We start from the raw sequence: 18,358 nt of genomic DNA on the forward strand, positions 1-18,358 counted from the left end.
TTTTTCACTTGTTTTCTTCAGTGTCCTCTGATTTTCCCTGTCGAGTTCCCTCACCTCATTTTTTAGATTGATTCCCAAGTATTTTATTTTAAATGTTTTAGGCCATTGTGAGTGGGACACTTTTCCTAATTTCTTTTTCAGCACATTCATTATTGCAGTATAGGAAAACAATTCAACACCTTGTATCCTGCTACTTTTCCTGAGTTCATTTATCAGTTCTAGAAGACTTTTGATGGAATTTTCTGGATCTTCTGCATACAGGATCATCTCATCAGCAAAGAGATAATTTGACTTCTTTTCTATTCGTATTCCTTTAATTTCCCTCTTTTGCTTGATTGCTCTGGCTAGTTTTGAGGACTATGTTGAATAGGAGTGCCGAGAGTGGATATCCTTCTCTTGTTTCTGACTTTCAAGGAAATTCTTTCCATTTAATTAAGTATGACATTGGCCAAAATTAATAAAATTGCATATAAAAAATACAAAGGATTTATGAAATGAAGAGTTGGTTCTTGAAAAGATAAACAAGGTTGAGACACTCTCAGCAAAACTAACCAAAAGAAAGAGAAAAAAGATCTCAATCAAAAAAATCAGACATGATGTCACCATAGAAACTACTGAGATCCAGAGGATCTTCAGAAACTACTTTGAGAATGTACACTGTAATAAGCTAGAAAATTGTGGGGATGTTGATGGAAATGTGATGTTTACATGAATGGACACATTCCACTTCCTCCCTTCTGCATGGAAATACCACACTGATCTGTGATCCTCCCAGAGTCCTGAGTTGCTCTGTTCACAAAACCTTGTCAATAACATCAGCTGGATTAGCTTCTACATCCTATGTGTTTTCTCTCTTCTGGACACTTCTTCTCATATATTCTACATACTGAGAATTTCCCCAGCCAGGTGCAAGTCCAAAAGCTTTTTCTACCTCTGGGTCTCAGCACTTGGTGGTCTCCTCCTTGCTTTCTGGCACTGGATGTTAGTTAGCTTTATGATATTATAACAATATACCTGAGATGATCAACTTCTAAAGAGGGAAGGTTGTTTGGTGCTCACAGTTTTGAAGTTTCCGCGTCATGATGTTTGACCCCATGACTTTGGGCCCGTGACAAAGAGCACATGGTGTGTGGCATGGTGCATGTAGCAGAGCAAATCTGTTACCTCATGGAAGTGAAAGAAAGAGCAAGAGATTGGGATTCTACAAACTCTTTCAAGGGCCTGTCCCCAGTAACCTAGGGCATCACACTTGCCTTGCCTCTTTAAGTTTCCACCATCTCCCAATTCCACCCAGCTAGGGAACATGCCTTTCACACAGGGGCCTTACCTAGGTCCTTCAGCCATTCTGTCCTCTATGACAAGTTTGATGTGGCCTCAGTGATAGGCACAAAGTTCACCCAATCCTGAATCCCTTCATCTACTATCTGAGGATCAGGGATGTGAAAAGGTCCTAAGGAGACTCCTCAGCATGATGGTGCCTCTCAGTGAAGGGACCATGGCAGGACTCTCCTGAGTAGCCATGTGCCTGACACTGAGGGCTGGGGAGCCTGGCCTCCTCCATCCAATCCTTGACTACTTCTGCTTTTACCAGTTTTAAAACAGCTCTGTCCTTGAGTCTTTCTTGGGGGTCTTTCACTGCCCTACCTACTTTTCATCAGGTTATCAATTGGCTCACCCTGCACTTTTCAACTAGTAATGTTCACTTTTTAAAAAATGTTTTAATTAGTGCACTATTCATAATGATAATTATTCATAATACTGGGGACCATTTTGACAATCATCCATGGACTAAATTTGCTCCACTTAAGTCCCCAGTAGGTCCTCATTCCTTCCCCTTCTACCTGCCTGTCTTTCCCTTCCTTTCCTCTACAGGTTTGAGGAACACAACTGATAAAATTATCCTATATGCACATATGGATATACCACAGTGAATTTCTCACCTTGTTGTATGTGTACAAACCACCAATTAAGTAAAAGAATAGAGTAATTTTAACATTTTAGCAGGGAGATAGTGGGAACTGAACTCAGGGGGCCTTGACCACTGAGCCACATCCCCAGCCCTGCTTTGTATTTTATTTAGAGACAGAGTCTCACTGAGTTGCTTAGTGCCTGCTTCACTTGTGCCGAGGCTGGCTTTGAACTCATGATCCTCCTGCCTCTGCCTCCTGAGCTGCTGCGATTACTGGCATGTGCCACTGTGCCCAGCCTAATTTTAACTTTTAATTAGTGCAGCCTGGTAATTTTTCAGTCATCTACAGTAATGATTTGTTTTTAATTATTTTAATGAATGAAATCTTGCACATTTAATTTGTATCTTTGCAAATGGTGTTGTTTGTGCTTCTTTGGAAACATTACCCTGAATTCAATTCAAAGGTTTCCTTCCTTTATATCTGGTTCTCTCTCCTTTCAGTGATACCCATTTTAATGAATTTTTCTCCTCACACACAACATGGTTTCCTGGAAATTCTGTACTATATCTTACCTGTGTTTGCATCTCTCATGTCTAGTACAGATCTCCTTGAGGCTGTGTAAATCAGGCCACTCTCTTAGGTCTGATATTAAGCGGGTTCTAGAGAAACTTTATGATACTACTTGAAGCTCAAGTGAAATAGAAATCTTCTCATATAAACTCCTACTTTCTGGAATTCTCCCCAAAAGAGAAGTGTTCTGCAATGGCTGTGCAGTACTAGGTATAAACACCAAAATAAGAGTTCTTAAGTTTCCCTTAATATTTTAATTTTAAATTTCTTGGTATATGCATGAAATTGACCACATTTTCACATTTATGAGTAAGTTTTATTTAGTATTCTACATCACAGGTTCATGTATTTCCACCATTTTTCTAAAGATTTTTAAAAATATCCTAACTGGTTTCAAATAATATGCATGTGTCTGGTTTGCGATTTTGGATTAAATTTAATTTTACAACAGTTACTAAAATGTTGGTTTCTGCCTTATACAATCTATTACATATTCCTCTAGTTTTTTCATTTGCTTTTTATGTCATAACAATATTTGTGTGGAATGGCATGACAAGCTGATGCATCTGTCCATCACGTTATGATCAAAGCAGGCCAGGCTCTGCAGGCTGAGTCTCCTTTCAGTGCATTATCTCGACAGTGACTTTTCTACAGTTCTTACATATTTGAGGCTCTTTGCATTTACATAGCTTCTTTGGATGATCCAGGGTACAGTCCCTATCTATGTTCAGTTTATTAGAAGTCTTTCCATGTAGACTTCACTGGGAGATACGTATCAGCTAACCACTATTCCTCTTTTGCCAGTGATTGTGGTAGAGACTGTGGGACACCAAGCTGAGTAAGAAAACAGACCTCTGAGGAGGAGAAGAGCTACTGCTTAGTCATGAAGCACAGTGCTCTGTGAAAGTCCACATCATCAGGGAAAGCGGGTGAGATGCTGATGCCCAGACCCACAAAGGAACCACAGCGCAAAACTGGGGTCCCAGGATCTCCTCCAGTTCAGAATGACACCAGAGGTTTGGTTGTCAAGTGTGGTTTCTTCATGGAAGGAGTACGATGGTTCACTATGACTTTCAATATCAACAAGAGAAAACTAATGTCTCACAGTTGATGCCATTTGAGATTTATTCTACAGAAATCCTTTTTGAACCTGGAGACACATGGGAATTGCAATATTTCCAATACACCTTTGAAGATGTCTTTGAGGAAATACAGACATGATAGAGGGAAAGACTCTGTAGATGTCAGAGAGAGCGAAAAGCCTAGCAAGCAGAATTAAACCATTTGTAGAGCAGTTGAAATCATCACAGAAACAAAAACTAGAAAGTAAAGAGAAGGAGCAAGTGGCAGGTCTATAATTTGATCAAAATCATTTGATTTTTGACTCTGAGCTTTTGAGTTCTGCAATCAGCAGCAATTTTTAATATTCAGAAGCTTTTACAGTTTCTCTCCCCAAGAGTGTTTTCAGAGCACTCTTGATGTCCTTATTCCTCAGACTGTAGATGAAGGGGTTCATCATGGGGGTGACCACGCTGTACATCACTGAGGCTGTGGCACTGGAGCGTGCATTCTGGGTCACAGCAGAACTGAGGTACACTCCCAGGAGCGTGCAATAAAATAAGGAGACCACGGAGATGTGAGATGCACAGGTGGAGAAGGCTTTGTACTTGCCCTGAGCTGATGAGATTTTACGGATGGAGGACACTATCTTAGAGTAAGAGTAAAGAATACCAGCAAGGGATCCACCACCCAGCAGTCCAGCGACAAAATATAGCACCATATTATTTAAGAAAGTGTCAGAACAGGCAAGGTGGACCAACTGATTAGGTTCACAGAAAAAGTGGGGGATTTCCAAGTCTGTGCAGAAGGACAGCCGCAACACCATTAAGGTTTGTAGTAAAGAATTGAGGGAACTAATGGCCCAGGATGCCAGCACCAGTAACACACAGAACTGGGGCTTCATGATGACCATGTAATGCAGGGGGTGACAGATGGCCACAAAGCGGTCATAGGCCATCACAGTCAGAAGGAAGTTGTCCAACCCTACAAGTAATGTAAAATAGTAAATCTGTATGATGCAGCCTTCATAGGCAATGGTCTTGCTCTGTGTCTGGATGTTCACCAGCATCTTTGGGACGGTGGTAGTGGTGAAGCAGATGTCCACAAAGGACAGGTTGGAGAGGAAGAAGTACATGGGCGTGTGCAGGTGGGAGTCTGAGATGGTGGCCAGGATGATGAGCAGGTTCCCCAGCACAGTGGCCAAGTACATGGAGAGGAAAAGCGCAAAGATGAAGGATTGCAGTTCTGGATCCTCTGAAAGTCCAAGAAGGAAAAGTTCCAAAATTTGTGTGTCATTTTGTGGTTCCATGTGCTGTATGTGAATACCAGGAAAGAGAAAAATAACACCGCTCATTTTGGTCTCAGGTCCTTTTAGAAGTTCCTCTTTGCCATCTCTGATTGGGAACTCCTATTTTCTCTGCCCTCTTCTCAATATACTGCACATTCTACAATTTTCATGAACAATCCTTTCATGGATTGTAATTGAGGAATTTAAATTGAGTTAAAACCATGTTCCTGGTATTGTTTAGACAGTGGTCCCTTCAATATAAATGCTCCTACAATCCAATCCTGAAGATGGGGTATTAGTAGATTGGTTAGTTCAAATAACACATCTCAAATAAGATTCTTAAAGTATATGCCACAAATAAAGGACACAAAATTGGAGAGAGACATGTAAACATTACTGAATGTGTACATGGTTTGCAACAGCTCATGGAATTCCATAAACATGTATGAGTTAAAATCAAACAAACAAAATCAGCATTCCTGTAACATATACAGTGTCCCTGCTGTGAATCAAACATGGACAGGTGAAAGGAGAGGATGTGGAGGTGCTACTTTTATAGGGATGAAGGAAAGACAGGCAAAATGTTGGCATTTGAAGAGTTGTGGAGGAGGAGTGTTCCCCTGAGGCTGTCTGCAGAAGCCTTGGCTGTCTGCAGGATCCCACCAGGAGGTGAGAACCCTGCACTGGCTGTAGGGTAGGGTTTGCTGCACACACCCAAGATCCAAAGGAAACCCTCCAGGCAGCCAGGAGAGCACGTGGGAGGTGGAGAGCTTGGTGAGAGCTGAAAGGTGAAGGAGGAGCTTGCCTCGGGCACAGCAGAAGTGTTCACTTTCTCAAGAAGCGGGGGGGGGGGTCTTTGGACCCCTGCAGTTGTGTCCCTTTTGCTTTGTTTTAAGCAACTTTGATGAGGTGTAGTTGATAAATGAAGAAATGCATGTGTCTACTGTGTGAGGATGGATATATTTTGACAGAGCAATCCCTGGGGTCCCATCTCCACCTTCCATGTTCCAGACACAACCAGTGATTCCCAGAGTCTCCTTGTGTCCCTTCTGGTTTTTATTTCATTTTCCGTGACCTAAGAACACTTAACATAAGACCTACCTAACAGCAATTTTGTACACACACAGTGGCCTGTGGTTAGCATTTGGCAGTTTGTCATGGAGTAAGCAACAGAAACCCATCACCTTATGTAAGTCTAACTATCCCATTAAAACAACTCGTCTTTCCCTCCTCCACTACTCCATCACCCCTCTTGTATTCTGGCATCCATGAGTTTGAGTATTTTAGGTATTTAAGTGCAATCATGCATTAGTTTGATTTCAAAAGCATTTGGAGAATCAAATTGAATCTCTCTTGATTTCTCTCTGTGGGTTAGGATGTCATGTGTCTGTATTGTGAGAGTCACAATTTGGTCAGAGAAGGGCTGTATAAGAAAAGGTACTGGTGTGAATATAGATTGTGTACAACCATAAAAATGAAAAGTTGTACTCCATTTGTGTACAATGAATCAAAATGTGTCTGTAATAAAACAAAAATGTTTTAATAAAAGAGATAAAAAAAGAAAAGGTCCTTCCAGGTCAATATTCCTGATAAGCACAGATGGAATAATGCCCACCAAAGTACTATAAACAACTGATTCAACAGCATGTTAGAAACATTATTCCTGCCACAACCACCACCTCTCTGAGATGTATTTAGAGTTTTTCTTTTTTAGTGTCTTGTATTGAATTCACTGTGGTGTATTCATATATGTACATATGGAATTTTGGGAGAGGGAAGATGGAAGTGCTGGGACCAATTAGAGCAAACTAACCTCCATGATCTTGTGAGTATGTTAGAATATATCCTAATGTTGTATATAGCAAAAAGGAATCCATAAAAATTAAAGAAATAAAAAAAGAAGTTTTATGCCTATTTTCGAATGTAGAAGCTCTAAAACAGCCGCTCCGAGGACTGCTCATTCTGCAGCAATCTGTAGGCTCCTGCTCCCAAGGGTGTTACGGCACAGATGCCCTTATTTAACTGTTGTCTGTGGTGTATGGTGGCACAATATAAAAACCAAATGAGCAGAGATCTTACCTGCATTGTTCATTTTGTGTTTTCATAAATTGGGTATTTATATAGAAATATAACTTGCAAGAATTTAAGAGTTTGTACAATATACAGAGTGATCAGGTTTATAAAATGCACTCAAAATAATTGCATGAAATGAATTTCAATGAGAACCTAAAATAAATTCTCAAGAAAATAGTAATCATTTAATCACATCAACCTGGGTCTCTATGTCAAGATTTATTTGACAAAGAAAAATGAAATAATAACAACAGATATTTTTAGGAGCAAGGAAGAAACAATCTAATGTTATGACATAAAATGTCCTTCAGACATGGAATACAGTAGCAACATTAATGAAATTCATAAAAGTGATTAAAGTATTCTTACCTTCCATGTGAGCTGGACACATTATATGCATGATCATTCTTATTCCTACCAGGAACCCCAAGAAACCAATTTTTATGCCTATTGTAAAATAAGGGGATTCCCCCAAATACACTGACATTTGTATGGATAAAGATATGCTTAAAATTGATGTGGGCAATATTTTGTTAAATGCAAAATAATGTGTTGTATGAGGGCCGGTTTATAGCTCAGTTGTAGAGCACTTGCCTAGCACGTGTGAGGCACTGTGTTTGATTCTCAGCACTGCATATACATAAATAAAATAAAGTTCCATTGACCACTAAAAAATATTTTTAAAAATTATGTGTTCCACAAGATGGTAGGAGATGATTGCTCTTTTTAAAAAGGGAACCAATCAAAATTGGCAAAACTGCCATAATAAGAAAAAGCAGACCTGTAAGAAGACAGCAACAGGTATAAAAGACAATTTATGGATATAAGGATGCACTCTCTGAACTTACAGGTGAGGTGATGACGAGGATTCAAGGTGACTGGCAGATTTGCTCATACAAAACCCATGAAGTCTCACATATCCTTCTTCCAAAACATGTCTACACTTGTACAAGAGAACTAGATGGCAAGCAGAAACCTTAGTGGAGCAGACTTCCAGTTCTTCCTTTGAGATTCAAAAGGTAAAAACAGAACCCATGAAAACAAAGAGCTGGCACAAACAATTTGGAATTGCAAAGAGAGGGGAAAAGCTAACAAATTTCAAAACTGATTCAGCAACAACAGTAGTAAAATATTTCAGTGTGTATCCCTTAGTTTTCCCTTTACCTGATAAATAAACTGTATTTGTTTTTCATGTGAAGTCCCTGCAGGAGAGAAGGGATTGTGAAATATTTGTCTCATGAACTGTTACTGCAATGAAGGATTCCCGGGCAGAGCATTACTCTGATCTTTGTAATGAATAGAGAAACAGGCTCGAGTAGACACCTTGATCAAATCAAAGGAGGAAAAGACCCCAGCTTCATGCATGCCCCTCCAGCCTAATGCACAATTTTGATTCTCCTTGATGGACAAGCTCCTTGGATATGGTCGAATTTTGTAGGAAACACTGTATGCCACCTCCTCATTCAGTCCAGTCCTGTTGCACCTCCACTCCTGTCAGCAATGATCGGCACACTGCAGAGTCTGAGATAAACACACATTGAAACACATTCAATATATTGCAAGTTAGTTAGTAAAAGATGCAGACAGATATGGTTAGTTTGAATTCTGGGCTGGCTTGGTGCTCTGGGGACTGCAAGTATTATTTGTCAGCTTCCACTCTTGCTGAACTTTTCACACAATACCTACTTGGCTCTCAGACTCACCTGGATGGAGTCTCTGAGAAGAATCCCCATGTAGAAGACTGGATTCCTCACAGGTTGATTGATGATGGAGAATGGAACTCTGTTCCCCGATAAGCTGGTCTGAAGGAGTGAAGCACTGGTCCCTAGCCTAACTCAGAACTCAGAAGAAATGACCAGGTCCTGTTCAATTCAAGACTGTATCCTCTGAGTGACATCAGAGGGTCTATTATATCTACCCACGTCTGCTCCTTTGGTACATTTCCGACACTTGCCTCAGTCCCTGAGCACCTGATTTCCCTGTGGGACACTGGTCAGAGCAGAAGGAACTTCTTCCTGTTCATTCTATATTCCCAAAACATCTAGTTAGAAATCCACTCTCCCTTGTTCCTTCTCCATGAAGTCTCTTGCCTTCTAGAAATCTAAACTCCCTAGTACTTTTGACACATTCTTATTCATAATCTCCTCCAAAGTCAGAGGTACCTGGCTCTTAGTCTTTGGAAACCCAAAGCACTGGCTTTTAGAAGGGACACATCTCCTGACATCTTCAGAAAATGGCTACTCCCCCTTCATCGAGGGAGAAGACTGTATTCATTTGTATAAAACCATCAGAAGTCACCATAACCCTTGGCTTCCTCAGTTTTTTTTTACAGAATAGGTAAGAATGCTCATGTTTGGAACACAAGTTCACAATTGTCATTAATGAAACATTTGATAATGATAAAGGATATACTTAGATATAGGTTGTTCTGTTATACAGCACTGAGGCTGGGGTTCAGCAACAATCAAGTGCAGGCTTTCTGAAGTCTTCTCCATCCTGAGCACCTCCACCCACCTCAGTTCTGATCTTAGGTATCAGATGTGGACTCTACTGGCTCAGCTTCTACCTGAACCAGTTCACGTTTGCCCTTATCTATGTCCTTCATGAAAGGAAATCAAGCTCACAGTCCTTGGCTCCTCATACAGAAACTTGATACATTTCCCCTTCTCCATGGATCTTCTGAGTGAAGTAAGTTGTAGGTTAAAGCTCACTGGACATGACCTGCCCAGAGCAGATGCTCCACAGACAGCAGACATTGTGAACACAACCTTGCTCCTCATTGGCTCAGATCACTGTGACATCACAAGGGTTTCCTGGCAGATAAGTGAGTCCAGCATTGACCAGCTCCTGGGAGACGGGGAGTGATGTGGAGGGGATGTTGTTCCAGAACATAGGTGGGCAGCTCAGATCCTGAGTCCACTACCCTATGCTGTGTTGGACTCATGGGCACCATCTCTGATCCACACATGAGGGCTCTAAGTAGGCACAGTAAGGGTTTTGGACTATTTTATTCTGCTTTACTATGGTCAACTCTTGAGAATGTCTCTAAAGAGGATGTTTCTTGGTTCATTGAAATTTTCATTATTTTCTCATCTGAGGGTGTGGATGCCTGGGAGCTGGGGGTTGCTGTTTCCTGCTCAGTTCTATAACATCCGTTGCTAGCCCAGGAAAAGATAAACATCCAGAATGCAAAGTAGGACTCCTACTGAAAATCTATTACCCTCACATCATCTTAATGTCAAAAACTGGTGAGTTGGGCACTGTTTGGAGTACTTGCTTTTGAACTCTAAGTAATCTCATCATCCAAATTGTGACCTACAGAAAGGAAAGGTAATTTTTAAAGAGAGAAAAGTTGGACTTTATTAAAATTGTGTAAGATTGCTGGTGTGGTGGTGCCCATCTGTAATCCTAGTAGCTTAGGAGGCTGAGGCAGGAGGCTCACAGATTCAAAGCCAGCCTCTGCAACTTGATGACTCCCAAAGCAAGTGAGTTATTGGAAGCCATGTATAAATTATGTTTTTGTTTGAGGAAACATAAGGCAGGGAGGCTACTTTTCCTGGAACTCCTGCGTAAAATTCCCCAGTTTGAGAAAGCCCAGATCATGCTGGGGCCCTGTCTTATCTCGCAGTCACAGGTTCAAACACAGAGCCCAGTGTTGAGCATAAACTGCCAAGTCCAAAACAAGCTGTTTCCCCAACTCTTACCATATTTTCCTAAAGAAACTGCTTACTGCTTTCCTTTGGTGTGTTCCATTATAAATAGAACATGTGTGGGCTTTTCTCTTTGTCATGATCAGATCCATTGGGTCTCTCCCTCCCCGTGTCCCCTGCTTTTGAATATATGATTCTTGCCTTTGTCTTTACTTTTTAATATTACTTTTCTGGCTTTTATTTCTACTTGACCCACACCTCCCCCTTCGCACACAGGACATGGGCATAATCCTGTTTGAAAATAAAAAATAAAAAGGACTCAGGGATGTGTTTCAGGGATTAAGTCAGTCACCCTGTGTTTTATCTCTGGTACCAAAAGCAATTTTATAAAAATTGCTTAACAAAGGATAGAATGAATAAGTGTAAAGGGAAGGTACTGATTAGAAACCAACACAGGAACATCCAACAAAGAATTTAATTTATCCTACAAATTTTTATTTTATTTTTTTTAATATTGTATACAAATGGGATACATGTTGTTTCTCTATTTGTACATAGAGTCAAGGCATACCATTTGTGTAATCATACGTTTACATAGGGCAATGATGTTTATTTTTTTCCCCTTCCCCCCACCCCTCCCACCCCTCTTTTCCCTCTATACAGTCCTTCTTTCCTTCACTCTTACCGCTCTCCTTATCCCTAACCCTAAACCTAACCCTTAACCTAATGTTAACCCCTCCCACCCCCCATTATATGTCCTCATCCGCTTATCAGTGAGATCATTCGTCCTTTAGTTTTTTGAGATTGGCTTATCTCACTTAGCATGATATTCTCCAATTTCGTCCATTTGCCTACAAATGCCATAATTTTATCATTCTTCATTGCGGAGTAATATTCCATTGTATATATATGCCACAGTTTCTTTATCCATTCATCAACTGAAGGGCATCTAGGTTGGTTCCACAATCTGGCTATGGTGAATTGAGCAGCTATGAACAGTGATGTGGCTGTATCTCTGTAGTATCCTGATTTTAAGTCCTTTGGGTATAGGCCAAGGAGTGGGATAGCTGGGTCAAATGGTGTTTCCATTCCAAGCTTTCTGAGGAATCTCCACACTGCTTTCCAGAGTGGCTGCACTAATTTGCAACCCCACCAGCAATGTATGAGAGTTCCTTTTTCACCACATCCTCGCCAACACCTATTATTGCTTGTATCCTTGATAATCGCCATTCTAATTGGGGTGAGATGAAATCTTAGGGTAGTTTTGATTTGCATTTCCCTTATTACTAGGGATGTTGAACATTTTTTCATATATCTGTTGATTACTTGTACATCTTCTTCTGTGAAGTGTCTGTTCATTTCCTTAGCCCATTTGTTGATTGGATTATTTGTATTCTTCGTGTAGAGTTTTTTGAGTTCTTTATAGATTCTGGAAATTAGCGCTCTATCTGAGGTATGGTTGGCAAAGATATTCTCCCACTCTGTAGGCTCTCTCTTCACATTTCTGATAGTTTCCTTTGCTGAGAGAAAGCTTTTTAGTTTGAATCTATCCCAGTTGTTGATTCTTGCTTTTATTTCTTGTGCTATGGGAGTTCTGTTAAGGAAGTCTGATCCTAAGCCAACAAGTTGAAGATTTGGACCTACTTTTTCTTCTATAAGATGCAGGGTCTCTGGTCTGATTCCGAGGTCCTTGATCCATTTTGAGTTGAGTTTTGTGTAGGGTGAGAGATAGGGGTTTAATTTCATTCTATTGCATATGGTTTTCCAGTTTTCCCAGCACCATTTGTTGAAGAGGCTATCTTTTCTCCATTGCATATTTTTGGACCCTTTGTCTAGTATGAGAAAATTGTATTTATTTGGGTTTGTGTCCATGTCCTCTATTCTGTACCATTGATCTACCTGTCTATTTTGGTACCAATACCATGCCGTTTTTGTTACTATTGCTTTGTAGTAGAGTTGAAGATCTGGTATTGCAATACCCCCTGCTTCGCTCTTGCTACTGAGGATTGCTTTAGCTATTCTAGGTTTTTTATTCTTCCAGATGAATTTCATAATTGCTTGCTCTATTTCTGTAAGGTACATCATTGGGATTTTAATTGGAATTGCATTGAATCTCTATAGCACTTTAGGTAGTATAGCCATTTTGACAATATTAATTCTGCCTATCCAGGAACATGGGAGATCTTTCCACCTTCTAAGGTTTTCTTTAATTTCTTTCTTTAGTGTTCTGTAGTTCTCATTGTAGAGGTCTTTCACCTCTTTTGTGAGATTGATTCCCAAGTATTTTATTTTTTTCGATGCTATTGTGAATGGGGTAGTTTTCCTAATTTCTCTTTCTGAAGATTCATCACTTATGTATAAAAGTGCATTGGATTTATGAGCATTGATATTGTAACCTGCTACTTTACTGAATTCACTTATGAGTTCTAAAAGTTTTCTGGTGGAATTTCCAGGTTCCTCTAAATATATAATCATGTCATCAGCGAACAGGGATAGTTTGAGTTCTTCTTTTCCTATTCGTATCCATTTAATTTCTTTGGTTTGTCTGATTGCTCTGGCTAGAGTCTCAAGGACGATGTTAAATAGAAGCGGTGAAAGAGGGCATCCCTGCCTTGTTCCAGTTTTTAGGGGAAACGCTTTCAGTTTTTCACCATTTAGAATGATATTAGCCATGGGCTTAGTGTAGATTGCCTTTATAATGTTAAGGAATGTTCCCACTACCCCAATTTTTTCTAGTGTTTTGAGCATGAAGGGATGCTGTATTTTATCGAATGCTTTTTCTGCATCTATTGAAATAATCATGTGATTCTTAACTTTAAGTCTGTTGATATGGTGAATGACATTTATTGATTTCCGAATGTTGAACCAACCTTGCATCCCTGGGATAAAACCCACTTGATCGTGGTGCACTATCTTTTTAATATATATTTGTATGCGATTTGCTAAAATTTTGTTGAGAATTTTTGCGTCGATGTTCATTAAGGATATTGGTCTGAAATTTTCTTTCCTCGATGTGTCTCTGTCTGGTTTAGGTATCAGGGTGATATTGGCTTCATAGAACGAGTTTGGGAGGGTTCCCTCCTCTTCTATTTCACGGAATAGTTTGAGGAGTATTGGAATGAGCTCTTCTTTAAAGGTTTTGTAGAACTCGGCTGAGAACCCATCTGGTCCTGGACTTTTCTTTGTTGGTAGGCTTTTGATGACCTCTTCTATTTCATTGCTTGAAATTGATTTATTTAAGTTGTGTTTGTCCTCCTCGTTCAGTTTAGGTAACTCATATGTGTCTAGAAATTTGTTGATGTCTTCGAGGTTTTCTGTTTGTTGGAGTATAGATTTTCGAAATAGCTTCTAATTATGTTTTGTATTTCACTCCTGTCTGTTGTGATGTTTCCTTATTCATTCCGAATTTTAGTAATTTGAGTTTTCTCCCTCTTTCTCTTTGTTAGTGTGGCTAAGGGTTTATCAATTTTATTTATTTTTTCAAAGAACCAACTATTTATTTTGTTAATTTTTCCAATTGTTTCTTTTGTTTCGATTTCGTTGATTTCGGCTCTGATTTTAACTATTTCCTGTATTCTACTACTTTTGGTATTGGTCTGCTCTTCTTTTTCTAGCGCTTTGAGCTGTAGTGTTAAGTCGTTTATTTGCTGATTTCTACTTCTTTTTTTGAATTCACCCCATGAAATAAATCTTCCTCTAAGTACTGCTTTCAAAGTGTCCCAGAGATTTTGATATGATGTGTCTTTGTTCTCGTTTACTTCTAAGAATTTTTTTTATTTCCCTCCTGATGTCTTCTGTTATCCATTCATCATATAATAGTGTATTATTTAATCTCCAGGTATTGGAGAAGTTTCTGTTTTTTATTTTGTCATTTATTTCTAATTTCAATCCATTATGATCTGATAGAGTACAAGGTAGTATCTCTATCTTCTTGTATTTGCTAACAGTAGCTTTGTGGCATAAAATATGGTCTATTTTAGAGAAGGATCCATGTGCTGCTGAGAAGAAAGTGTATTCGTTCTTTGTTGGATGGTATATTCTATATATGTCCGTTAAGTCTAAATTGTTGATTGTGTTGTTGAGATCTATAGTTTCTTTATTCAATTTTTGTTTGGACGATCTATCCAGTGGTGAGAGAGGTGTGTTAAAATCGCCTAGTATTATTGTGTTGTGGTCTATTTGATTTCTGGAATTGAGAAGGATTTGTTTGACGTATGTGGATGAGCCAATGTTCAGGGCATAGATATTTATGATTGTTATGTCTTGCTGATTTATGCTTCCCTTAAGCAGTATGTAATATCCTTCTTTATCCCTTCTGACTAGTTTTGGCTTGAAGTCCACATTATCTGAAATGAGGATGGATACTCCAGCTTTTTTGCTGTGTCCGTGTGCATGGTATGTTTTTCCCCATCCTTTCACCTTTAGTCTATGGGTGTCTCTTTCTATGAGATGAGTCTCTTGCAGGCAGCATATTGTTGGATTTTTCTTTTTAATCCAATCTGCCAGTCTGTGTCTTTTGATTGATGAATTCAGGCCATTAACATTCAGGGTTATTATTGTGATATGATTTGTATTCCCAGTCAATTGACTCATATTTGTTTTTGACATGATTTGGTTTCTCCTTTATTTGGCTATTCCTTTAGGCTAGCGCCTCCTGTTGCTGATATGCATCATTGTTTTTCATCTCTTCCTCATGGAATATTTTGCTGAGAATGTTCTGTAATGCTGGCTTTCTTTTTGTAAATTCCTTTAGCTTTTGTTTATCATGGAAGGATCTTATTTCATCGTCAAATTTGAAGGTAAGTTTTGCTGGGTATAAGATTCTTGGTTGGCATCCGTTTTCTTTCAGGGCTTGGTATATGTTGTTCCAGGCCCTTCTAGCTTTTAGGGTCTGGATTGAAAAATCTGCTGATATTCTTATTGGTTTTCCTCTGAATGTAATTTGATTCTTTTCTCTCGCGGCCTTTAAAATTCTGTCTTTATTTTGTATGTTAGGTATTTTCATAATAATGTGCCTTGGTGTGGGTCTGTTTTAATTTTGTATGTTTGGAGTTTCTTGGATTTGGTTTTCCATTTCATTCTTCAGATTTGGGAAATTTTCTGTTATTATTTCATTGAATAGATTGTTCATTCCTTTGGTTTGTTTCTCTAAGCCTTCCTCAATCCCAATAATTCTTAAATTTGGCCTTTTCATGATATCCCATAATTCTTATAGATTCTGTTCATGATTTCTTACCATCTTTTCTGTTTGGCCAACTTTGCTTTCAAGATTAAATAATTTGTCTTCAATGTCTGAGGTTCTGTCTTCCAGGTGTTCTATCCTATTGGTTATGCTTTCTATGGAGTTTTTAACTTGGTTTATTGTTTCCTTCATTTCAAGTATTTCAGTTTGGTTTTTTTTTTTTCAGTATCTCTAACTCTTTATTGAAATGATCTCTTGCTTCCCGTATTTGGTCTTTTAACTGTTGATTGGTGCGATCATTTAATGCCTGCATTTGCTCTTTCATCTCCTCCTCAATGCCTGCATTTGCTCTTTCATCTCCTCATTAGCTTCCCTGATCGTTTTAATTACGTACATTCTGAACTCCCTTTCTGACATTTCTTCTGCTGTGTTGTCATTGGGTTTTATTGATGTAGTATCTAGGTTTGTTTGGGACATTTTTTTCCCTTGTTTTCTCATATTGGTCAGCTGTCAGTGGGACCCTGAGATATTGCAGTTTTCCGCTATTGGCTTATAGTGTCCCGGTAGATTTCCAGTGTATCACCTCCCAGCCTTCAGTAGCCTGATGTCTTGGAGGAATCTGATAAAGCAGCGCATCCGAAGAAAACTGTCCCTAGCCCGCTACTGGTTCCACGGTTTGGAACTGACTCTGTGCGGAAATGCTCTCACTGTGGGCCTGCACCGTGCAGCTGGCCGTGGGGGAGGAGCCCACTGCCAGAGTGTGGAAGGCTACCTTGGGAAGACTCTAGCTGCCCTGCCCGGCTCCAATAAGCCACCTCTATCTGGGCCTGCCACCCGGGCCGAGCTTTATCCAGTGGGCAGACTCACCCGTGGCTCTATTTCAGACCGAGTCTCTCAATTCCTTCCCTTCTTAACTCCTGGTTTTTGGAGTGACTGGGGGTGCAGTCTCCCTCTAGGCCGCCATCTTGGATCTCCCCGTGAAGAGAGCCTGCAGCCGGAGTGGGCAGAGCCGCCTGAAGAGGTCTCTGGCTTCCCTGCCCTGATCCCAGAGGCTGCTTGCGGATCGGAGCTCTCCGTTGGTTCGGGGGCTTGTGGCTGGTTCTATGTAGAAAGACTCTCACTGGGCGGTCTGCTCTGAGAAGCTAGCCTTGAAAGGCATCTCCCGCCGCAGGGGTCCAGGCTACTTGGGGAAGTCTCTGGCTGCCCTATCCTGGTCCCTGAATCTGCTTGCGTGCCGGAGTAAGCTGCGCTGCACTGGCTCTGGGACTCGGAGCTTGTTCCTATCCTACAAATTTAAAGAAAATGATGCAAAATGCTCTTGATTGAAGACACCCTTTGTTACAGAATATTTATAACTTGTCAATAAGCACAATAGGCGAAGCAGCTGTATTTGAGTCCAGCCAGGGAGACTCAGTGTCCAAACTATGAAGCACCCTGTTCCATCACCCTTGGTTATGCTTGTCCAGGCACAGGGTCAGTAGTACTGTCACCATGAGGTCAGCAGCCTGCACAGACGTGCTCTCAGGACTCTCATGACCCTGTTCCTCAGGTTTTAGATGAAGGGGTTCACCATGGCAGTGACCAGGGCATACAGGATTGGGCAAACACCCCTGTCCAGGAGTCATGTGTCCACGTGGAGCTGAGCTGGACATCGAGGCTGGTTCTATAGAACAGGGGTAAACCAAGAGGTGGAACCACGGGTGGAAAAGACTTTATACTTCCCTCCTGCTGTTGAGAATGCCATGCACAAAAGACACAATTTAGAATAACAGAAGGAAAAAGCCCACAACGCCTGTAACCATGTTCTCCATGACCCTACTGATGAAGGTATCAGAGCAGCAAAGCTTGAGGACCTCAGGGGTTCACAGACATAGTGTGGGATTTCCACCTCTGTGCAGAAAGGAATTCTCTCTCCACTTCAGCTCTCAGAAAGGGCTCTCAGCATGCTCATGACAGGTCAGGAGGAGTAACTGGGCACACAACCAGGGTCTCATGAGGATGGTGTAGTATAGGGTCAGTAGATGGCCACAAAGCAGTCACAGGCCATCAGAGAAATAAGTTGTCCAAGAGTCCAAAAACTGTGTAAAATCCGATCTGGGTGCTGTAGCCTGCATAAGTAATGGCCTTGCTAATCGAATGTTTGAATTAATGTCCTATGCTTTTTAGTTTGAGGTCAGCTCCTTCTATCCTTTGTTTCTCTACAGTTTTGAACATGATAGAATGCTGGGTATTATCAAAGGCTTTTCCTGCATCTATTGAGATGATCATATGATTTTTGTCCTTAATTCTGTCAAATGTCTATTGAGCACAGGTGTACAGGAATATAGTCCCTGCACTCATGGTGTTTCTACCCTTTTATGTGCTGAATATTTCTGTGTCCTCTAAATTTTTATGTTGAGATCCTAGCTCCCTGTGGACCCAGTCAGGCAGATCATTTAGCCATTCTGAGCCTCACTTGTATAAATGTAGAATGAGGTTCCTAACAGTAGAGAAGACAAAGAAGAGACATTTATCATCTTAGTACAGTGACACATGCATACCCATGTCTACAGCAGCATGATTCATAGTAGCCAAACTATGGAACCAGCCTAGTTGTCCATTAATGGATGATTGGATAAAGAAAATG

The 18,358-nt window shown here is 40.3% G+C and overlaps 1 protein-coding gene across 1 annotated transcript; it reads right to left on the reverse strand.

Annotated features, from left to right (window-relative positions):
• Positions 1-3,900: 3,900 nt before the first annotated feature.
• Positions 3,901-4,848, reverse strand: LOC124968135 (olfactory receptor 7A10-like). The gene has a single exon (XM_047530466.1). It carries the CDS (start codon positions 4,846-4,848, stop codon positions 3,901-3,903), a length of 948 nt encoding a protein of 315 aa, XP_047386422.1.
• Between the last annotated feature and the right edge of the window lie 13,510 nt (positions 4,849-18,358).

Source organism: Sciurus carolinensis, chromosome 17 (genome assembly GCF_902686445.1).
Source record: "Sciurus carolinensis chromosome 17, mSciCar1.2, whole genome shotgun sequence".
In the NCBI taxonomy this organism is placed as follows: domain Eukaryota; kingdom Metazoa; phylum Chordata; class Mammalia; order Rodentia; family Sciuridae; genus Sciurus; species Sciurus carolinensis.